The sequence below is a fragment of the Hypomesus transpacificus genome, chromosome 13, assembly GCF_021917145.1.
Source record: "Hypomesus transpacificus isolate Combined female chromosome 13, fHypTra1, whole genome shotgun sequence".
Lineage (NCBI taxonomy): Eukaryota > Metazoa > Chordata > Actinopteri > Osmeriformes > Osmeridae > Hypomesus > Hypomesus transpacificus.
The window spans coordinates 12,087,687-12,109,217 of NC_061072.1; the positions used below are offsets into that span (position 1 = coordinate 12,087,687).

Here is a 21,531-nt window from a genome sequence, read left to right on the forward strand (position 1 = left end):
CAATACAGATTTGGCTCCTTAAGAAGCAAGAAGAAGCCCTGCAATTGGTCGACAGGACCCAGACACGGCCCAGCCTATCACTCACCCCGACCTGATTACCTTGACCTGATTGGCCCTGCTCTGAGGACACATAGCTGCGATTGGGTGATTTGCTTAGGCTAATGCAACAATGTAAATGACCGCCAGCGCCATATATCTTCATCACACACACATACACGTGTACACACCATGTATCTTCATCATGCACACACACACACACAGAGACACACCAGGCAGGGGTCCTAACCCCCCTGGAGACTGTCTCATTCAGTTTCCCAGCCCTCCATCTCAGGGTCTAGTGGGTCTGAATGCTGGCAGATTGTATTGGGGCCACTCTGAGCATTGAGGCTATTGATCATAGCAGAAGTTCTCACTTCAGCATGGTGATACAATCCTCTTTGAATCACAGACTCAATACTGAGGTCATTCTTTTTCTTCATAGTGTTTTGTTGCTCCACCAGATCTCTCTCTCTCTCACACACACACACACACACACACATACAAACTACTAACGGAAAGTATGGACTACTACCCCCATCTAGTGGTTCAAAGTAGACACCAAACAAGAAGCTGTAAAGTACAATAATTCCGTTCTCAACTTCAAAGGACGCATGATGTGTCTTCACACAAGTTAGGACACACAGTTTACTATAGACAAAACAGAATCTGCTCGTCTCAACAAATACTGATGCATACAAGTATTTATTCTAAATATAACATAACATACTTTTCCAATGTTGTAGCGAAATAACAATATGCCTTTACATCCACATGGTGGCAATGACTCCTAACTTTCAGTCTGAAGTTGTTGTAGTCTAAGTCCTGTTTTCCCCATGGGACCACAATTCCCATGAACACTTGCGGTTCTCCCTCATTCCCAAACGCTCTCCCTTAGTAGTGGAGGTCAGAAAAAAAACTTTGGGAAAGAATCCCTGGAATTTGTTTCCTGTGAAATTTGGCAAGAGTAGCAGCGGACGAGCGGACGGCCAAGAACAGGGTCGCATTGAGCAAGGTCTGAGGAGATGGGAGCTCAGAGCAGCGCAATTACAGACGGAGTGGGGAGAAAGATGAGAGCGAGCAGGGTCTAGGAAAGTTTACTTCTACGGGAATTACCCACTTTCCAACCTCGATCGGAGCGGACAGACTTGAGGGATTTAGACATGGCTGAGCCCTTGCTGAAGCGAACCTTCTCGCGGCTGCGGGGAAAGGACCGATCCCGGCGGAAAACGGACACCAAACTCAATGGTAACTTTATAGCCACATTTAAATCCCCATACTTTTAAAGGTGTTCTGATGTATAAGACATGGACACAGTGTCGCTCACAAGCCGTGGATTGTGGGAATAAATATCCAACAGATATGTTGTATACATGGTACCCCCCCTATTCCGAAGTTGGGACATGATTTGTTCAGTAGCATTAGATCGTTTTTCACACATCAGTTAATAATTAGGGAAGAGCGGTTAGTGTAATTAATGGGCGATAACCAGAGTCGACCTTAGGCTACATCAGTGATGTAAATAATGTGGAATGTATTTGTAAAGTTTCTCAAAAGAAAAGTCTGTTTTTGCATTGTTTACATTCCCGACCAGACAGACGGACTAGGCTATCGGCAGAGCGGCACAAAGAGGGAGGGAGGGAGGAGGGGGTGCGCCATGAGAAAGAAAAGGGCTACCGTTATCTGGGAACGGGCCATAAGCAGACATCGTTTGCATAAGTGCGAGCATTACATAATTGATCCATTCACTACTGTAGCAATACTGAACTCCGACAGGGTGGGGCTGTCCGCTTCAGACCCGGGAACCCGGGGTCTTCCGCTTACCGCATGTGCCGGTCTGGCAGGTCCTGACCCCTGACCTCTTGATGAGCGCTTGAGATGGTGTCCTAGACTCATGAACCCACTCCTTCCTCCTACTTAGAGTAGATGTATGAAAACCATTGTGTGTGTGTGTGTGTCTGTGGTGATGTCCATGTGGTGATGTCCATGTTATCACCACTCATGGTTGGGTGTGAAAGAAACAAAGCAAGGGGGCCTTGGGACTAAGAGTGCATTATTCACTGAGTCACTACTACAACACATAGAGTTGTGAATCCAGTCTTTCTGAATAGTTGGCTGGAGTTTCGCCATGTAGGGCAGGGCCAGAAGTCAGCACCAGGCACTGACTTGGCACCGCTGTAGGGTGGGCCTGGGACAGATAAACCTGTGTTTGCCCCCAGGTTGACCAGAGCAGTGACAAACACAAGTGTTGTGTATATGTCTGTGTGGGTTTTCTCTCCTTCGTTGTCTTTAATTGCAGCTGACAGGCCAGACCAGGGAGTGACACCAACATTACCTCCAGTCAGGAAAGGGTTGGCCTGCCTGTCTATCTGCCAACCTGCCTGTCTATCTGCCAACCTGCCTGTCTATCTGCCAACCTGCCTGTCTATCTGCCAACCTGCCTGTCTATCTGCCAACCTGCCTGTCTATCTGCCAACCTGCCTGTCTATCTACTCGCATTCCTGCCTGCCTGTCAGTCCATAGTCTCCCATAACTATAGAAGCATCCCAGTTAAACAGCCTGCTGACAAGTTTTGTTGAAGGCAAACTTAAAGAATTCACAGCTGGCAGCTTTTCTCTCTTTCTTTCTTTTCATCTCCCCCTCTCTCTCTCTCTCTCTTTCTTCCTCTCTCTCTCCTCGGACTGGGAGCTTCCAAGACAGTTGACTGCGAAGTGCTGAGCTTACATATTTTTCTCTCACGCGTGTGTCACCGTCAGCCATGTGCATGTTTGAGAGAGGGGCAAGCTGTTTCTGCAGCCGGACCTGAGTGAGTTTTGTTAGTTAGCTGGTTGATGTGCCAGGCTGCCAGAGGGTTAGTGTTAAGGTCAGGGGTCAGGGGTTAAGATCCGGGGTACTGTGAGGACAGCAGTCCTGGCCTCCGCAGTGTTCCTGACCCCAGAACTCAGGGGAATGTTAGCCTCTGTATCACATTTCTGCCCTCATCTCTCAAGTCTCTCTACCCCCCCTCTCTGCGTCCTGGTCTTGTTGTTGTCTTTCCACATTCTAGTGTCCTTGCCTCCGGTGCCCTCTATCCTCTCCCCCTCTCGTCCTGTCTGCCCTCTGTCATTCCCCCTCTGCCTCCCTCTCTACCAATCCCCCACCCGTTCTTTGTCCTCTCTCCTCTGTGCACACCCCCCCCCCCCCTAGAATGTCTCTGTGTTATGTCTAAAATAGGAAAAGTTGCATGCTCGATGGTTCACTGTGTGTGTGTGTAAACTCCATGCCACTTGAGCACCATAGTGTGTCTGTGTGTGTGTGTGTGTGTCTGTCGGTATAAACGCCATGCCCCTTGGACACTAACACTTATCAGATTGAGAGCCAAAATTAGAAGCATTACAGACCAGAGAAATTTGGCAATTTTCTCCAAACCTCAGCTTCACACACTGAGGTGACTGAGGTGTGTGTGTCTGTGTGTGTGTGTGAGAGAGAGAGAGAGAGAGAGAGAGAGAGGAGAGAGAGAGAGAGAGAGAGAGAGAGAGAGAGAGAGAGAGAGAGAGAGAGAGAGAGAGAGAGAGAGAGAGAGAGAGAGAGAGAGAGATGTTAAGGCTGGTGTCAGCATGTTGACCTTGCTTGTCTGTCCAGCTGCAGGTCAGAGCAATAGAGAGGTGTAAGCATATGCTCCACAACAAGTCTGCTGGCCTTCATACTGAGCTTTTCGTGTGTGTGGTGCTTGTGATTCTTAGCTCACCAGGAACTGTCAATAGAACTCTTTATCTTTGACCATCTGTGAACCACATGAGTTCTGACACACAGAAGACTCTTTCTCTTCTCTCTCTTTCTCGTCCTCGCTCGCATGCTCTCTCTCGGTCTCTCTAATGCTCCATCTCCCCCCTCATTTATGCTTCATATTCTTTTCATGCTTAGGGAGGGACTGTCTTTCTGCAACCGTTCTAAGTCCAGATCCCCAGCCCTCATGGTGGTGAGTGTCTCTCTATGACTCACATTCCCATAGTTCCTCTGGTCCTTGGCCGTCACACTGGGCCATGAACTACTGTTGTTGCTCAGTGTCTGTCCCCGCACTCCCAGTGTGTGCTACACCAGACCTCCAGCCAGGTAAATGGGGAGGGCTGACAGTTAAGACTGTCTGCTTGGGATCAGGAGCTTGCTGGTTCCTTCCCCAGCCTTGTCACCCGGCCCAGTGCCTCTACGCAGGGCCCTCAGCCTGATGAGCTGACGTGGGGGTGAGACCCAGCAGCAGATGTCAGGGTCCTGTCCCGGGTTTGGACCCGTACACCAGGCGAAGGAAACAGGCTTACTCCACAGTAGCGCAGCCTAAGGCCCACCGCCATTATGCAATGAAAACAAGAGGACTGGTCAGACACAAGCTCACTTCCTCTACTCCCTGCTTCCCCTCTTTCACTGTCGAAATATTTATATTTGCAACTTTTTTTCTATCTCTTTCTTTTTTTACTACTTCCTTTTCCTTCACTTCCTGTCGGCTGCTCTGTTATAGTCGTTAGATTTTTTCTACCCCATTAGGGAGAGAGAGAGAGACAGACAGGGGCACAGAGGAGGTGGCAAAACATTGTTTCTAACTCATGAAAAGGTACACATGTACCGTGGATGGTTGTGTTTGTCTGGTCAGCGAGACTAAGTCCAGGGACACTGACCATTATGTTTAGGCTTGGTGTCACGTGCTACATTCAGAAGTCTCTGGGTTGATATTGATACAGCTCTTGTCTGTAATCACTGACCTCTCTGGAGCTCCTTTATTGACCCCCCCCCCCCCCCCCCCCCCCCCCCCCCCCGGGAGGTCAGATGACCAGTTCTTATTTATTTCTAATAACGACCTGTTCTGGAGAAAAACTCAGCAACACAACATCACATGCAACATCTAGGATAATGTACCGTATGTTCACTTAGCAGGGGGGGAGGTTCAAATGCTCTACCGCTGAGCTTTACCCATCCCCAGGAATCTGTTTAGTCCCCAGTAAAACAGATGGAACAGAGGTTAAGAAGGTACTGTACAGCTACAAAGGGAACTGGTCAGTCCTTGCATGCATGCAGTGGTCAGAATGTTGTTAGTCATAAATGGGTCAGTGTGTGTGTGTGTGTGTGTGGTTTACACGTTGGGATGCTAGGGAGTTTCTCTGTCTTGTATCTGATGATCATCCACACGGTTCCTGTAATTTAGCCCGTCCAACTTCCTCTCTAAGAGCATCCCTGGAGGGGGTGTGTGTGTTGTTAGTGTATTTGTTTGTTTACCGTATATCTTTAGGATTTGGAACCAGGGCTTGACTGAATGCCCTCTGCCTGGACTAAGACAGAGCAGTGGGGCAGTGACTGAATGCCCTCTGCCTGGACTAAGACACAGCAGTAGGGCAGTGACTGAATGCCCTCTGCCTGGACTAAGACAGAGCAGTAGGGCAGTGACTGAATGCCCTCTGCCTGGACTAAGACAGAGCAGTGGGGCAGTGACTGAATGCCCTCTGCCTGGACTAAGACAGAGCAGTGGGGCAGTGACTGAATGCCCTCTGCCTGGACTAAGACAGAGCAGTAGGGCAGTGACTGAATGCCTTCTGCCTGGACTAAGACAGAGCAGTGGGGCAGTGACTGAATGCCCTCTGCCTGGACTAAGACAGAGCAGTGGGGCAGTGACTGAATGCCCTCTGCCTGGACTAAGACAGAGCAGTAGGGCAGTGACTGAATGCCCTCTGCCTGGACTAAGACAGAGCAGTGGGGCAGTGACTGAATGCCTTCTGCCTGGACTAAGACACAGCAGTAGGGCAGTGACTGAATGCCCTCTGCCTGGACTAAGACAGAGCAGTGGGGCAGTGACTGAATGCCCTCTGCCTGGACTAAGACAGAGCAGTAGGGCAGTGACTGAATGCCCTCTGCCTGGACTAAGACAGAGCAGTAGGGCAGTGACTGAATGCCCTCTGCCTGGACTAAGACAGAGCAGTAGGGCAGTGACTGAATGCCCTCTGCCTGGACTAAGACAGAGCAGTGGGGCAGTGACTGAATGCCTTCTGCCTGGACTAAGACAGAGCAGTAGGGCAGTGACTGAATGCCCTCTGCCTGGACTAAGACAGAGCAGTGGGGCAGTGACTGAATGCCTTCTGCCTGGACTAAGACAGAGCAGTAGGGCAGTGACTGAATGCCCTCTGCCTGGACTAAGACAGAGCAGTAGGGCAGTGACTGAATGCCCTCTGCCTGGACTAAGACAGAGCAGTAGGGCTTGACTGAATGCCCTCTGCCTGGACTAAGACAGAGCAGTGGGGCAGTGACTGAATGCCTTCTGCCTGGACTAAGACAGAGCAGTAGGGTAGTGACTGAATGCCCTCTGCCTGGACTAAGACAGAGCAGTAGGGCAGTGACTGAATGCCCTCTGCCTGGACTAAGACAGAGCAGTAGGGCTTGACTGAATGCCCTCTGCCTGGACTAAGACAGAGCAGTGGGGCAGTGACTGAATGCCTTCTGCCTGGACTAAGACAGGAAATAGTAGGGCAGTGACTGAATGCCCTCTGCCTGGACTAAGACAGAGCAGGAGGGCAGTGACTGAATGCCTTCTGCCTGGACTAAGACAGAGCAGTGGGGCAGTGACTGAATGCCTTCTGCCTGGACGAAGACAGAGCAGTGGGGCAGTGACTGAATGCCCTCTGCCTGGACGAAGACAGAGCAGTGGGGCAGTGACTGACAAAACTCACTTGTCAGTCTCTCTCAAACATGCACATGGCTGACATACTGTATACACATATTTATTGAAAGTCTAAAACACAATAGACATAGTATAGGGATTTAGTGAATGATACACGTAGTATACAGAGAATAAGTAGAAAAATAATTTATAATAGACTTCCATCTGACTGAAGCCTAATAAGGAAACTTCATCCAGCCATAAGGAGTTCTATTGTGGTCACTGTGCAATGCATTGTGGGAAGGCAGTAAAAGGATTTTGGTAGAGCCACCGATCTGCTGCAGGCTGAGAGAGATGTATGATCTCTCGTCTCACCCACCTCCATCTCTCCCTCTCTCTCACCAAAGCCTGTCTCTCCATTTTTCCTATTGCTCTCTTTCTTTCTCTCTTTACTCTTTTAACCACAAATTTGGCCTATGTTCAGAGAGAGAGAAATAGAGCAAGAGAGAAAGAGAATCAACAGTATATCCCTTTTTATTTTCCCTTCATTCGTTATTTGAGCATCTATGAGACTTACACAGGACAGGATGGAAACTTCCAGAACCCCAAAAAATCCAGCCAGCGTTTGGAAAGTGGCTCAGTTTCCTGGCAAGGTTGGCCAGCGAGTAGAACAATTATTACTTTACTGGTTATAGCCGGGAGGGAGAAATGTGGAGTTGAGAATATCATCGAAAGGGAAAAACAGAAGTCGGAGAGAAAGAAAAAGAAAGGGGGGAAGATAGAAAAAGAGTAGAGAAAGAAACATGGCTGTACTGTGGAGAGTGTAGGTCACCGGGGCTCTGCAGTCTGTGGGGACTTCAGTTCATGACTGCAGACCTTGTGTGTGTTAGTGGGACTTGGTGTGTATCTGTGTATTTTAAGGCACTGCCATGAATGGTGAATGGATGCATGTGTGTATGGATGTGAATTTGAGTGTGTGTCTGGGGGGATGGTGTGTGTTAGAGTTTGTGCGTGTGTGTGTGTGTGTGTGTCTGCAGCTGTGCAGAGGCCTAAGCACAGAGCGGTCATTGACATCTGCAGGATGACAGCTGTTTGTTCAGCCAAGGCCTTAGACCCCTTCTCTCTCTCTCTCTCTCTCTCTCTCTCTCTCTCGCTCTCTCTCTCTCGCTCTCTCTCTCTCTCTCTCTCTCTCTCTCTCTCTCTCTCTCTCTGTGTTTCTCTCTTTCTCTCTCTCTCCCTTTAGTCGTCTAGACCAATCTATCAGAGAACAAGAAGTGTGTGTGTGCACTCTGATAAGGAGCTCCACATTTGTTCCAAACCTCAGCACTTTGTGCCTGTTTGAGATCTATTCTTGGACTGTCTTTTTAACTTTTAACCTCACCAAACACACACACACACACACCTCTCTAAGGCCCTCTGATCCTAGCGTTGGCCCTGCAGTGAGCACAGGAAGTGGTGTGCAGTCTTAGTCCCCGCCTCACTTCCTGTGAAAAGGAACAGCCAATCGGGCTAAGTGTCAACCCAGAAAGTTGTCCTCTCCCACCCATGTGTCTATAGTTTGCTGGAGCTCTGCCTAGTCTGCACTAAAACTCCTACACTTATCCGGGTCTAATCAGATCTGTGTATTTAAGTCAACAAAAGCACATAGAACAGCTATCCTGGACCCCACTTGATTTGTTTTTACAATCATATGTTTGATGTCTGTCATTGAATGAGGACAGTCACAAGGTACACACACACATACATACATGTACACATACACAAACACATACACACACACAGCCAAGTGGGAACAGAAAGGGAGGATGAGGGCAACAGGAAAGAGAGCAGAGAAGAGGTAGGGGGAAGGAAGGAGGGAAGAGAAAAGAACAGTATGCAGAGAGAGAATTCCAGATGTGCAGGATGTCAGAGGGAAAGGGAGAAAGAGGGAAAGACAGGGGAAGAAGGAGAGAAATGGGGTGAGGGTGGAAGAAATATTTATCCAAAAAACCACTAAACTTCTCTCCATCACTCCCTCTCACATTCTCCCTGCCCCCTCCTCTCTTTCTTGGTTAGTGCCTCTTCATTCCCTGGCTCTCTTCTCCCCTGCTTATGGTCATCATGACTCACAGCAGAACACAAGGCTCTGCAGCAGAGACAAGCATGTTTTTCTAGAGATTCAGTCACAAAGATTCATCATCGTCATTTTCGCCCCTACCTTCATCTGACCAGTCCTGCCCTGCTCCAACCAGTTCTGCCCCCCTGACCAGTTCGGACGGGATGTGATTAGTTCAGCCCACATCTGGGCAACTCCAAACCAATCAAACGTGATTTCTTATCTTTCTATTCACTCTTGAGGAGGAGGATGATGATGATGATTTTTGTGTGTTTATTCTACAGACATACAAGGGAAGAGCGACACCACTCCGACCTCGTCATCGTCATCAGTGCTGGTGTCTGCACCCCCCCCGGCAGAGGATTCCCCCCCCCTTCGGACTCAGATCACCGTTGCCAAGAAACGGCAGTGGGCCAAGCAAGCTTGCTCCTTCAGGGACCCCCATGCCCAGGCCTCCAGTCTGGCCTACAGGTCTCAGGATCGGGAAAGCAGCTCAGGAAAGGCCCAGGCTTCTCCACCGGCCTGGAGCCAGAGGACAGTGACTGAGGACGGCTTGGAGAGGGGACATGCCAACTCAGGCTGTGAGCAGACGCTCTCTACGCCCCCCTGTGAGTCTCCCAGCGTCGGCACAGGCCTCCCAGAGCTCACCCTGCCGCTGGCTGGCATCCCTGAGATCTGTGTCCCCTGTAGCACGGTCAAGCTCTCTGGCCAAGGAGCCTACCTTCAGAGCCTGGACAGGAGTAGCCGAGCCTGGATACTGTCCACAGGAAAGTCCCAGGCGTCGGAGGAGGCCAGGTGGCTGCTGCCCTCTGGCTGTTTGTCAGAGGGGAGGCAGCAGGGCCTGGAGGGGGACAAGAACATCTGGTACAACCCCATCCCCGAGGAGGAGGACTCTGGGGGGGGGGCGGGCAGGATAGACCGAGAGAGGGACAGAGACAGAGAGAACCCCTGGCGAAGGAGAGGAGAGGTGGAGGGAGGGGGGGACAGCGTGCTAGACCCCCAGACCAGAGCGCAGAGGCGGGCAGGGCTGGTGGTGACGGCCGACATCAGTGGAGGGGCAGCGTGTCTGGAGCGCCATGCCACCCAGTGTCCATCAGGTGGAGCCAGTCCAGGGAGTGCCCACCGCACCTCTGACATCACAGCAGAGAACACAGGTAGAGAGAAATCACTAACAGGAACAGGATAGTAGTTCAATCGTCTTTAAGGTTTGGTTAATGTTGATGTTGAATTTGTTTTGTTTTTCCGTTTATGTTTAATTCCGCACTTTTCTCTCTCCTCCCCCCCCCTCCCCTCCTCTCAGACCTGCTCCAGTGTGAGCCTATGGTGTCCGCGTCCTCAGACAGCCCCGCCTCTCAGAAGAAGGGAGGCGGGGCAAGCCCCAGCGGGGCCTCAGAAAGCCCCGGCTCTCAGAAGCGTGGGGGTGGGGCCAGCAGCATGATCGACAGGATCAAATCTCCGGGCACCGTCAGGAAACTCTCCATGAAGATGAAGAAGCTTCCGGAACTCCGACGTAAACTCAGCCTGCGCTCCTCGCGCTCTGCCCGTCAGACGGCCACCAGCTCCTCGGCGGCGAAGGATGGCGAGGGGTCGTCGGCGCCCCACTCTCCCTCCGGCGGTCGCAAGGAGGCGTCCAGTAACGTCATCAGCCGCTATCATCTGGACACCAGCACCCCGGCGCGCCCGCAGAGACGATCCTCCAGGGGGCGCCACACCAGCAAAGGGGGATACCTGAGTGACGGGGACTCCCCTGAGCTGCTCCCCAGACAGGCCTCCTCCTCCTCGGCCCCCCGGGGCAGTGGGGGGGTTACAGGCCAGGAGGGAGGGGTGAGGGAAGTGAGCGAGTTCACCCTCTACAATGGAGCCGACCAGCCCAGGTGTGTCCACCGGGTGTCTGGCCTGCTGACTGTGCACCTGCTGGGGCTAGGCGAGCTGCTCAGGTGCTCTGTCTCCCAGGGCCCTGGTTCTGTTGTCCCTTGTCATGGTTCCATTACCCCACCAAGCCTTGCTCCTGGTTCGACTGCCCCTGCTCCCTGTAGGCCTGAGGCCAGCAAGGAAGTGTTCTGTGCCATCCAGGTGGACGGGGTGACGCGCGCCCGCACCTCCCTCCTCACCTGCCGCGGCCCCGCCCTCCCTCTGAACCACACCTTCCACCTGGAGCTGGAGAGGGCCAAGCTGCTCCGTCTGGTGGTGCTCAGCCCACACACACCCAGTACCAACCAGGGCCAGGGCCAGGGCCAGACCCGCAACCGGGTGTGTGGCCTGGGGGCCATCTCCATACCTCCTCTGTTCAAAGGTAGGCAGGAGGTGTGTGTGTGTGTGTGCTGCTATTCATTTGGAAGTACTGCTGAAGCGTGCATAGCTGAGGATGGGCTTAGTGACAGCAAGAATTCATCGAGGACTTTACTTCCAGAAATGACAGATAACCACTCACTCTTCTCTCCTCCTCTTTGTTCCTCCCCTTCCTCCTCTCCTCCTCTCCTCTCCTCGCCCCAGCGAGTCGTTCCCAGCAGCTGTGTGTGCGTCTGGAGCCCCGGGGCCTGCTGTATGTGAAGCTGACGCTGCAGGAGCAGTGGGACCCTCCGTCCCCCCGCCCCTCAGACCAGCAGCCCCCTGCCGTGTTCGGCCTGGAGCTGCGCCACCTGGTGGACAAGGAGGGCTCTGCCTTCCCCGTGCCACTCCTCATCCAGAAGTGTGTGGCTGAGATCGAAAAGAGAGGCCTTAAGGTACGTCTGCGTGGAGAGTGTGTCACTGTATGTCTGTCCTTGTCTATGTATATGTGTCCAATTAGTTGTGTGTGTGTGTTTAGGGGGTGGGCCTGTATCGTCTATGTGGCTCAGCTGCCGTGAAGAAGGAGCTGAGAGACGCGTTTGAGAGAGACAGCGCTGCCGTGACCCTTAATGAAGACCTGTATCCTGACATCAACGTCATAACTGGTCAGCACTCACACACACACACATCCTACATCATACACTAGCAGTATGTCCTTCCTGTATGAGTCCATATGTTGCATGTTTGTGGGCAGGCATTCTGAAGGACTACCTACGGGAGCTGCCGTCGCCCCTGATCACCAGGACCCTGTACGAGGTGGTGCTGGAGGCCATGTCGTTGCGTGCCTCCCGAGCTGCAGACCTGCGTGCTGCAGATCCCCAGCTGTCCCAGAGCACGGTGGCCTTGCTGCAGTGCCTGCCTGAACCTGAGAGAGTGAGTCAGTCTGTGTGTATGTGTGTTCCTCTCTCTCTCTCTCTCTCTCTCTCTCTCTCTCTCTCTCTCTCTCTGCCTTTCTCTGTCGCTCTGTTTCTCTCTCTCTATCTCTGTCTGTCTCTCTCTCTCTCCTCACCCATCCCTCAGGGAAACAGAGATGTCCTGTCATTGTTGTGGTTGCCTCTTCTACCTATCCCCTGGGAGATCCGGGGGAGACGGCTCGTCCTACTGGGCGGATGGGGGGGACGAGGGGAGGGGAGGGGCGGAGGGGTAGAGAGAAGGCAGAGAAAAGAGGAGGCATGTGTCTGGCTCGGGGCCACAGAACAGAATGTTTCTCCCACTCTCGACCTCTCACTCTCCATTTCTCTCGTACGCTCTCCCCCTCTCTCTCCGTCCTCTGCGAGCTCTCTGATGGCCAGTCCGATGTTTGTTTGTACGACGCAGGGGCTGACAAGCTTCACCTTCTGTTGGCCACTTCCTTCCAAGATCAACAGCATAAGATGGATCCTCCCCCCTTCTATTCCCTCTCTAAGAGGAATGCTGCTGCTACATCTCGGCTCGAACATACTAGAACATTGTCCTCTCTGTGGTATTTCGATCACCCAGCGAGTGTTCTAGTTGATCCTCTTAGAAACTCTGAGGTCACATGTGGTTTAGCTTCCCCATCCATCCTGAGTGCGGGTCGGAGGTCAGGGGTATGAGTTAGGGAGGCTGTGGTGGTGATAGTTGCGCACCAGAAGGCAGTTGTACCAAGGATACCACTACTGCTCCAAAGCATGACTCTTCCCCCTGCTGGTGATACTGTGTAACTACCCCTTGGTGTCATGTCTCCTGGGTGAGACTGTGATGCCACCTGGTGGACACCTGAGTAACGGCCTCCTCTCCTTCCCCCTCTGTCCTCTCCTCCAGGCCACTCTGTCGGTACTGCTGGACCATCTCAGCCTTGTTGCCTCCTGCAGCCATAGTAACAGGATGACCCACCAGAACCTGGCTGTGTGTTTTGGCCCGGTGCTGCTGACCCCTACCCAGGAGGCCTGGAAGCCCTATCCTCCTGGAGGGCCTGCTGGGTCTGTGGCGCCGGCGGGCCGAGGGGGGCGGAGCTTTGCGCACAGTGAGGAGATTGCCAGTGCTGTGGACTTCAAGAGACACATTGAGGCCCTCCACTATCTGCTGCAGCTCTGGCCAGGTGTGGGAGGTGGGGGGGTTGCATGTGAGATGATGATTATGTAAACCACATGGCTCAGTTTTAATCCTTGTTTTTCCCCTCCTCTCCCTGCTTTCCTTCTCTCCAGTCCCTAGAGCCAGAGACAGCAATGAGCCCCAACCCCCTCCCTCCTTACCCAGCCCTGGTACCCAGAATCCGTTGCAGCGGCATTGTCAGCGTCTTCCCCTGCGCCTTGACCTGCCGCAGGATGTAGTGGTGTCACGGAGGGGGCGTGGCCGCCTGGAGAGCCCCCCTTGCAATCGTTACGCTGGCGATTGGAGTGTGTGTGGTCGAGACTTCCTATCTGGGGAGGAAGCTGATTATGACGAGGTGGCAGGTAGCGAGAGTGACCCAGAGGAAGAGGAGGAAGAAGAAGAGGAGAAGAAGGAGGAGGGATGGTCCTCGTATGTGGATGACTTTGCCCTGGACTTTGATGCTCCATTCAGCTGCAGACTAAGTCTGAAGGACTTTGATACACTGATCTCGGACCTGGAGAGAGAGCTGTCTAAACAGATCAATATCTGTCTTTGAGGAGAGGAGACAAGACAAGATGAGAAGAAAAGGGGCAGATAGTAAACAAATATATATACTAGTCAATTACCAGAGAAAGACGACAAGCAATACTCATTGCTTCAGTAATGTCCACACGATCTTTAAGTCTTGTGATATAATCTTATTAGAAATCTTACTCCCTGTCAGACTACCACAAACGAGAAATATTCTGCACCAATAGAGGGCAACATTCCAGTTCCCCTGGCAAACATCATGTGTGCATCAGCTACTTGGTAGACCAGTTTCTGTGCCTTTTGAACAGGTGCCAGTCAGTTTGACTTGCATACTGGCATTTGTTCAGTAAAGCTTGTGCCAAAAAGTATTTATTTATTTGTCCAATCCAAAGAAGTTCAGTTGTTTATCCTTAGCAGAAGGATTTGAAGATGTAATTCTATGAGAATTACTTTGAGAAATCCCCAGGAATATGGAGGGCCGATAAACAATTTTATTGTTCTCATTTCTGACTAAGAACATTGAAAAATCTGACATTTGATGATGTCGGAGATGCTGTGTGTTTCTGGTCTTTTGCACAGTAGATGAAAGCACACTCACACATGCACACACACGCACCATTCCGTGCCAAAGATCCCCAGTATGATCCAGGTTGAGTGTTATACCTGAATGTGAATTGATGTGAGTTTGATTGAAACGTAAGCACAACTCTCACTGTGGACACACACACTTCTGCTTTAGAATCACATGCTCTGACCAAAAGCTCCATTTACAAACTGTGTTGCACTTGAATTTAGAAGGAAAAAAACACCCATCTGTTGTTTAGTGATGTTTTGCTGCTTACTGTGTCATGATGCAGTACACAAGGTAGTCAGCGTTTAGTATTTTGATGTGTGCACGGTACAATATTTGATCAACTGTGACATTTGAACCCACATAAGGAATGCTATGGCCATAAATTGGAGCAGTCGCTCCCAAAAAAAAAAAGAGACAGCTTCCTTTGTTTGTTTTTGTACTTTGTTATTGAGTTGCATTGTTGTATGAACAGTATTACTTGGTATTGCACAATTACAATAAGCACTTATGTTGTTTTCTATGCATATCTGTAACCAAGGCTTCCAGTTCACTTTCTGCCTGGGCCTCGGCAGCAAGCCAGTGTTATATCAACCCCAAAAAAATAAAGCACATTATTCTATTTGCAAACCTCCCTTGTGTATTTGTTATTCGTGTGTGTATCTGTGTTTTGAATTATCCTTGAGGTGATATTGAAATTGTAGGCTATGGGGAACTATTCAAAATAATGTCCATTGATCAAACAGCTGCTATGATTGTTTCACCTGACTTTAAATATATGGGTCTTAACGAATCTTAATAAAGTACAAATAATGCCAGAAATAATTTAACTTCAACACATCTGAAGATGACCATCATAATCATGTAAACATTCCTCACAAAGATTAGCTTAAAAAACAACCAGCAGAGGTCTCTCCAGTGTTGATTTTGCACCAGTGCAGCCAAAACTCACCAACAGATGGCAATGTTGAGCAATAACATGATTAAGGGCCAAATACAAATTTGTGAAATACGTAATAAAGAGGCCCCTTATCCACTGAGATGTTTTTTTTGCGACGATCAGCTGTGTTAACGATAGCGTTAAACTCTCTGTCACCTTCAACCACTACCTGCCGTACCTACATAAGTGGTTCCGTCTTGTGGCCCTCAGCGGTGTTTTATGGAAATTACACAGGCGACGTATTTTTGCTCCAGTGCTAACATTCTGTGGAACAGGAAGGGCACGAGCCTCTGTATTTGCCCTCTAGCGGTCGATTCATGTTTGTTTTTTTCTGCTGGTTTGAAATTTTCTATTCTAAGTCATTCTGCAAGCTACCTAGCTAGATGAACTCTGCGTGTTTCTCTCTTGCCTGCTCCTCAGTCGTTACGGTATGCCTTTATTCCAAATGCTACCTTTTCTGCAAATAATATAATAAGTTGTCAATTATATATTTTGTTTCGATACATTGTTGCACAAATTCTTGTTTAACGCTCATTTTTATGTGTATTGAAATGGTATGAAGCTTGCGAGTAAGGCTAACCATAGCAGTCGATAGGCACTTAGTTAGTGCATTAAATGTTTTCATGACAAATCAATTCAATTTCGTTTAGTTTGTCTGATTAGGCAGGGGCCTAAAATAAATGTGTGCGTAAGGACTGCCACATTGACATTTTGAGGAATGAGAATTGTGGCTACTTTATGGCATTTAATTTCTGACGTGTATTTTGGAGTTAGCTGTTGTGCACTGAATATGTTTTAGCAACTGCTAACTTAATTGGAGTTGCTCACGTACTTCTTGGTCACAAAGATGCATCTGGCAGTGTCCTATCTAACTATAAAAATGTTGTGGTTTAATCGCCACTGGTTGAGACCCTAAAACGGAATGTATGTCAAATGCTCATTCTCTCCCCTCCCCCATTCTGCAACGTATAGCTCAGCTGAGCCCCTAGTAAACACAATAGAACATGTTAGACGGTGCTGATTGCTTGCAGCTCCTCCATTGGATGTCATCCGTGGCGCACGTAAAGCATGCAAATCGACCGCCAGGCTACTGGTCTCCAACTCAGAGCGTTGTCAGTGGGGCTCAAGCAAGGAAACCAAGGGGACTGGGGCGAGCAGTGCAATAATCCGGTTCTTCAGACAGAGTAGAAGTGAGATGGCGTTATGAATGTTTTCTTTCGTTACCACTTCATCAAGTCAGTTGGTTTAACATCATACAACATTCCAGTTTCTTGGAACTTTTGAGAGTTTCAACGTTTTCCAATGAATTGTACCAGGTAAGCTTGCCCGTAACGAGTGACAGTAGCTGTCTTTAACTGCGCAATAGGTAACATAGGATTGTCAAGTGTCAGTTTGAGAGTTCAAAAATCATCTGCTGGGCATTGACCATTTTGTCATTTGAAATTAAGTCATTTTAGTTGGACAATTGTTCTCAATCACTTTTGTTTTGATATGTTATCTTCAAATGCATGGTAGGCATGTCCGGTGCACATATAGTTACACTTGCAACTAACAAACTTAAGATCGGGAAATGGCTGAAATTGTATTTCTTATTTTTGCATTACTCCCTTTTTTCTAATTAAATGTATAGGTCTTGAGTCACAAATAATGAATGATTGGTGTCGATTCCTTGTATTGTGGAGACATTTAAGTAGTTACACAGCCTCATAATTATGTGTGATCCCCTTTCTGTTTTCCTACATCCTTATAGAAAGCAAATATTTGTAGTTTCTTTGGGGTCTGATGTCCTTCTATAGCATTGATTGCGTGCAAGCAATTGTGCTTGTTTTCCTCCCTGCCCCTTGCTCTCTCGCTGTCACTTTCTTTCAGGCTATCTGTTCTTCTCCAGGGTGTTTTATAAGCTAGACCTTTTGCCGATGCATAGACTTACCTTTGAACTGACTTCTTTCCCTGTCTGTGTCTGTACAGGGTTCTCCACATACTGAACCCCAGACCCCTCTCAGGCCCCATCATGCCAGTGGACATGGCCATGCGGTTCTGTCTGTCCCACTCCCCGCCCGTCCGCAGCTTTCTGAGCTCCTACGAGGACTGCCACTCCCTCTCCAATGCACCCCACGCCACCCTGCGACCCTGCATTAACACCCGAGGAGGGGCAGCGGCTGCCAGCGACCCCTCTGGAAGCCCCCGCCAGAGCAGGGGCAGCCCCACCACCAGGCCCAGGACCATGCCCAAGAAGAGGGTGGTGTTTGCAGACTCCAAAGGCATGTCCCTCACAGCCATCCACATTTTCAAAGAGTTTGAGGAGGACCCTCTGGCTGAGCTGCAGTTTGACCTAGCAGACCTGGAGAAAGCCACCGCTGGCCTGAAGATCTCCATGGAGCGCAGCCTGGTGTTGGACTTCGCCCAGCCTGCCGCGGACTACCTGGATTTCCGGAGCCGGCTAAAGAAGAACCAGGTCTGTTTGGAGAACTGCACTGTCCAGGACCGCACGCTTACCGGCACCGTCAAGGTCTGCAACGTCAGCTTCGAGAAGTCTGTCTCCGTCCGGATCACGCAGGACTCGTGGGCGACCTTCCAGGACGTGGAGTGCAGCTACATGAACAACGTGTACGGTGGGCCAGACACCGACACCTTTGCCTTCTCGGCGGAGCTGCCAGCCGCCCCGGCAGCACAGCAGTGTGTGGAGTTCTGTGTGCGGTACCACACCCCGGAGCAGACCTACTGGGACAACAACGACGGGAACAACTACCGCTTGGTGGCGTCGGATGGAGACGGAGAGCAGGCCAGCGGAGGGCTCTGCTCCGGCCTTGCCTCCTCTGCCGCCATCCCCACCCCGTCATCGCAAGAGTTCAAGCGGGACATCAAGCAGCCGGAGATGGAGTTTGATCAGTTTGGATCGCCCAGGACGTCCAGCGGCTTCTTCCCAGAGTGGCAGAGCTGGGGCCGGATCGAGAACACCACCATCTACTGGTGAGGAGGCCTGGCCGCAGGCGTCCTTTACATAACCACCTCACCCTGCAGCATCATCGACTCGAGGAAGAGAGGGGGTGTTGTTTGAGTGCTAAGCCCTCAATACCCTTGCGTTACCCTTACCACCACCCTTCCTAAGGATAAAGTGATGATACAAACAGCCAAGTTCAAGAAAACCAAGACCTCCGACTCAAGGACACTCCGAGTTGATTCCTATTCACTCGGGGACCCCAGTAACAGAGATCAACATGTTGTTCATTTTTTTTTCTTCACTCTTTGTAAAGAAAAAAGGAATGGATAAGAAGAATGGGCCTGTCTGTTCATGTTGAAGGTGAACAGAACAGTATGTGTATGTTAATATGCTGAGAGATCTTCAACAGTGGTTAGATCCTCCAACTATCCCTGCCTCGCAGTTACCCTGCCGTCACTTTGAGCTGAAAACCACAACCACAGCAGTGGCAAACAAAATGGTTGTGACACAAACTGTTGTAACTAAAAGAGATTATTAGGGCATTGGGAGTTTTAGAAATGTCAAGACGGTGGGCTTTAGGCTTTAATCGTTTTCCTAAATTTATGTGCGTGTACTAAATCATTTTTATAGACTTAACATGAATCACAAGTCTTTATAATATAGCCTAGATGCCTTCCTTTGTAATCTGATATTGATTGTCAGTTAAGCTGTATGTAATATGCTGGCATTACTGCTACACCTGAGCACAAAAAGCTAGTTTTGGGGAGGCCAGCTCTACACATGGGAGTTTGCACTTAAGTCAATCTTTTTCAAGGGTGTTTGTTCAAGGAGGTTTAATCATGTTTTGTATGTGGAAACTGTCTGGCAGATTTCCATCACTAATTTGAACGTGCCGTTTGTGCCACAAGGACAGTTGTTTTACTGGCCACAGTCAGTGTGTGGGCATGTAGTGTATGTAATGTAGCCCTGTCATGGGTGGCAGTCAGAGCAGGTGGCTTTGCACTGACAGTGAATGATGGAAACCCTTGATATGTGAGAGAATGAATGGAGACTAATGTAATGGATGGGTTCTCGTGGTACAAGAAGAGGGAGGTGCTTCATATTGAAGTTGGCACAGCAAGTTGTACCAGTTTTCAGGAGTTCCAACAGAGATTTAGGTGAAATCGCTTGATGGCAAAGCTATCCCAGTCACCAAATTAGAGTTTGTTTGGTGTGAAACTGAAAAGCTCATGTTTTCTTATGTCAGCCATAATTCTGTTAAGCCTTCTTTACGTGCAAGCTTGCACTCCCTTACCTTCCTGTCTATGTTGCTGCTGGAACATGTCCGTGTGTGTGTGTGTGTGTGTGTGTGTGTGTGTGTGTACATGTATAAGTATGCATCTAGACTATAAGCTGCTTGTCTGCAGTCACATTCATGGACTCAAGGAAGGCAGAGCTCTTCCCTGTGTGAAACACTGAAATCTGTAGATAGATGGGGGGGGGGGGAGGGGGGAGGGGTTTGAGGGAGGAAGACAGTGTGGGAGGTGACAGAGACATTAAGTATGAGGGGAGGGAGGAAGACAATGTAATGGGGGGATAGTGAGTAGATGGGGGGGGGGGGGGGGGGTGCTTTGGAGGGACGAAGTCAAGGGGAGAGTAGAATAATGTGAAGTGATTGGGTGTAAGGAGACGAAGGAAGAAAGTGATTGGGGGATGGAGAAGGAGAGGGAGGGAGAAGGAAAAAATGTTATCTGAGGAATGCAGTAGCAAGTACAGGAAGTTGGAGAAAGGAAATGACACGGGACAGTGTTCAGGACAGAGGATCAGGGTCTCAGTCCAAGTCTGCGTGTGGTTGTCAGGGGCGACAGCCTGTAAGGATTGTGATGTAAAGAATAGGTGTGATGTAAAGGGCAATGACCGGACACCTGATGACGAAGCATTTTTTGTACAGAAAGCAGATGTCTTTGTGTGATGAGTTTTAATGTAGTTTTCTGTTTTTCAAAAATAAATACATCTGAAAATAAAGAATGTCTATTTTGCGAGAGAATTGTGTCTTGATCTTTCAGATTTGTTCAAACGATTTCTGAATATGACATTATCCATTGAAGCTAGGCCTATTTACAAGTGTTCATCACAAATTGGAATACATGGGGGAGCTTGTGAGCACACATGGACCATAGATAAACACAATTATTAAGACAGGTGGTCTAGAGTAAGACTGGAGGGACTTGGAGGGCAGACAGGTGGTCTAGAGTAAGACTGGAGGGACTTGGAGGGCAGACAGGTGGTCTAGACTAAGACTGGAATGACTAGGAGGGCAGACAGGTGGTCTAGAGTAAGACTGAGACTATGTTCAACACTGCTGACTCTTGAAAATATTGTCCTGCCTTGACATGGGAAGAAGAGCCAGTTGCTAGCAGGGTCACATCTTCAAAAGGCAGCATGGCAGAAACCTGGATGTTCGGTGACAGCCTGTGGACAGTCTCAGGGTCACCACATGTACACACATACTAATATATGTTTTTCTGCCAGTTCAAATACAATACATTGATAAAACACAGAACGTCTGTTCAGGGCAGGGCATGTCCTGAGAGGGACCTTAGACTGGTTCCAATATTCTGTTGTCATATTTTGATGGTATCTCACTGTAAATATAGATAGAATGTATGCATACTAAATATTGTTCTATACTAATAAATATAAATACAAGAAGCCGAGTATAACATCAGACAGTAGATTGCATGTGAGCCAGACAGTCATGGTCACACTGTGAAGGAAGACAGATCACTTTTCCTCCTCAGACCTGCAAGTCCTACGATGACGTGTGCATGTGTGTGACTCATGTGGTGCTAATGGTCCTGATGCTTCTGAAAATAGCCCCTCCTTTTTGGAACAACCCCCTCCAGGTCAGTGAGCAGAACAAAGATAATCGTCTGGCACCCTCGGAATCGCAACACTGCTCTACGCCACAGCCTAGCTCTACGCCACAGCCTAACATAGCTACCTGACATACTTACCTGACCCTACATTCACTCCCAACAGGTAAGTAGTTCTAGAACACCCATTGTGACACATGCAGGGTTCAACCCCTCTTTTCCTTGAGTGTGATAGAACATGAAATGAGATGAACACGTTATGTGCATTGTGATGACAGGGCTGACACATGACAAATCCGGCTGTTTTTCATGTGACTACCTCTTCTAATTGTCACTTATTTCTCTGTTTAACCATTACTTTTTAAACATGCTTCATTTTCCTCTTTCTTAAAGGTCAGATACAATTCCAAAGCAAAGTTTTCTTATATTTACAGTCCGGTTTGCACCAGTTTGACTGTGCATGTTTGGGCCCAGACCACTGAGGACTGAGGACCAGAGTGAGAACAGCTGTCCAGTCACCCCACTAGCCCATGCTGTTACGTCAAACATTCCAGCTCACTGGAGCC

General features: G+C 49.4%; 2 protein-coding genes across 2 annotated transcripts; both read left to right on the forward strand.

The window, feature by feature from the left end:
- Positions 1 to 916: 916 nt before the first annotated feature.
- Positions 917 to 14,851, forward strand: LOC124475714 (rho GTPase-activating protein SYDE1). The gene is made up of 8 exons (XM_047032509.1): positions 917 to 1,284; positions 9,032 to 9,901; positions 10,048 to 11,040; positions 11,241 to 11,470; positions 11,554 to 11,680; positions 11,770 to 11,948; positions 12,858 to 13,134; positions 13,241 to 14,851. Exons 1-8 carry the CDS (start codon positions 1,200 to 1,202, stop codon positions 13,681 to 13,683), a joined length of 3,204 nt encoding a protein of 1,067 aa, XP_046888465.1. The 5' UTR covers positions 917 to 1,199; the 3' UTR covers positions 13,684 to 14,851.
- A 1,407-nt stretch (positions 14,852 to 16,258) lies between these two features.
- On the forward strand, positions 16,259 to 19,700 carry ppp1r3cb (protein phosphatase 1, regulatory subunit 3Cb). The gene is made up of 2 exons (XM_047032017.1): positions 16,259 to 16,485; positions 17,138 to 19,700. The coding sequence occupies exons 1-2, from the start codon at positions 16,472 to 16,474 to the stop codon at positions 18,141 to 18,143; spliced, it is 1,020 nt and encodes a 339-aa protein (XP_046887973.1). The 5' UTR covers positions 16,259 to 16,471; the 3' UTR covers positions 18,144 to 19,700.
- Positions 19,701 to 21,531: the final 1,831 nt, after the last annotated feature.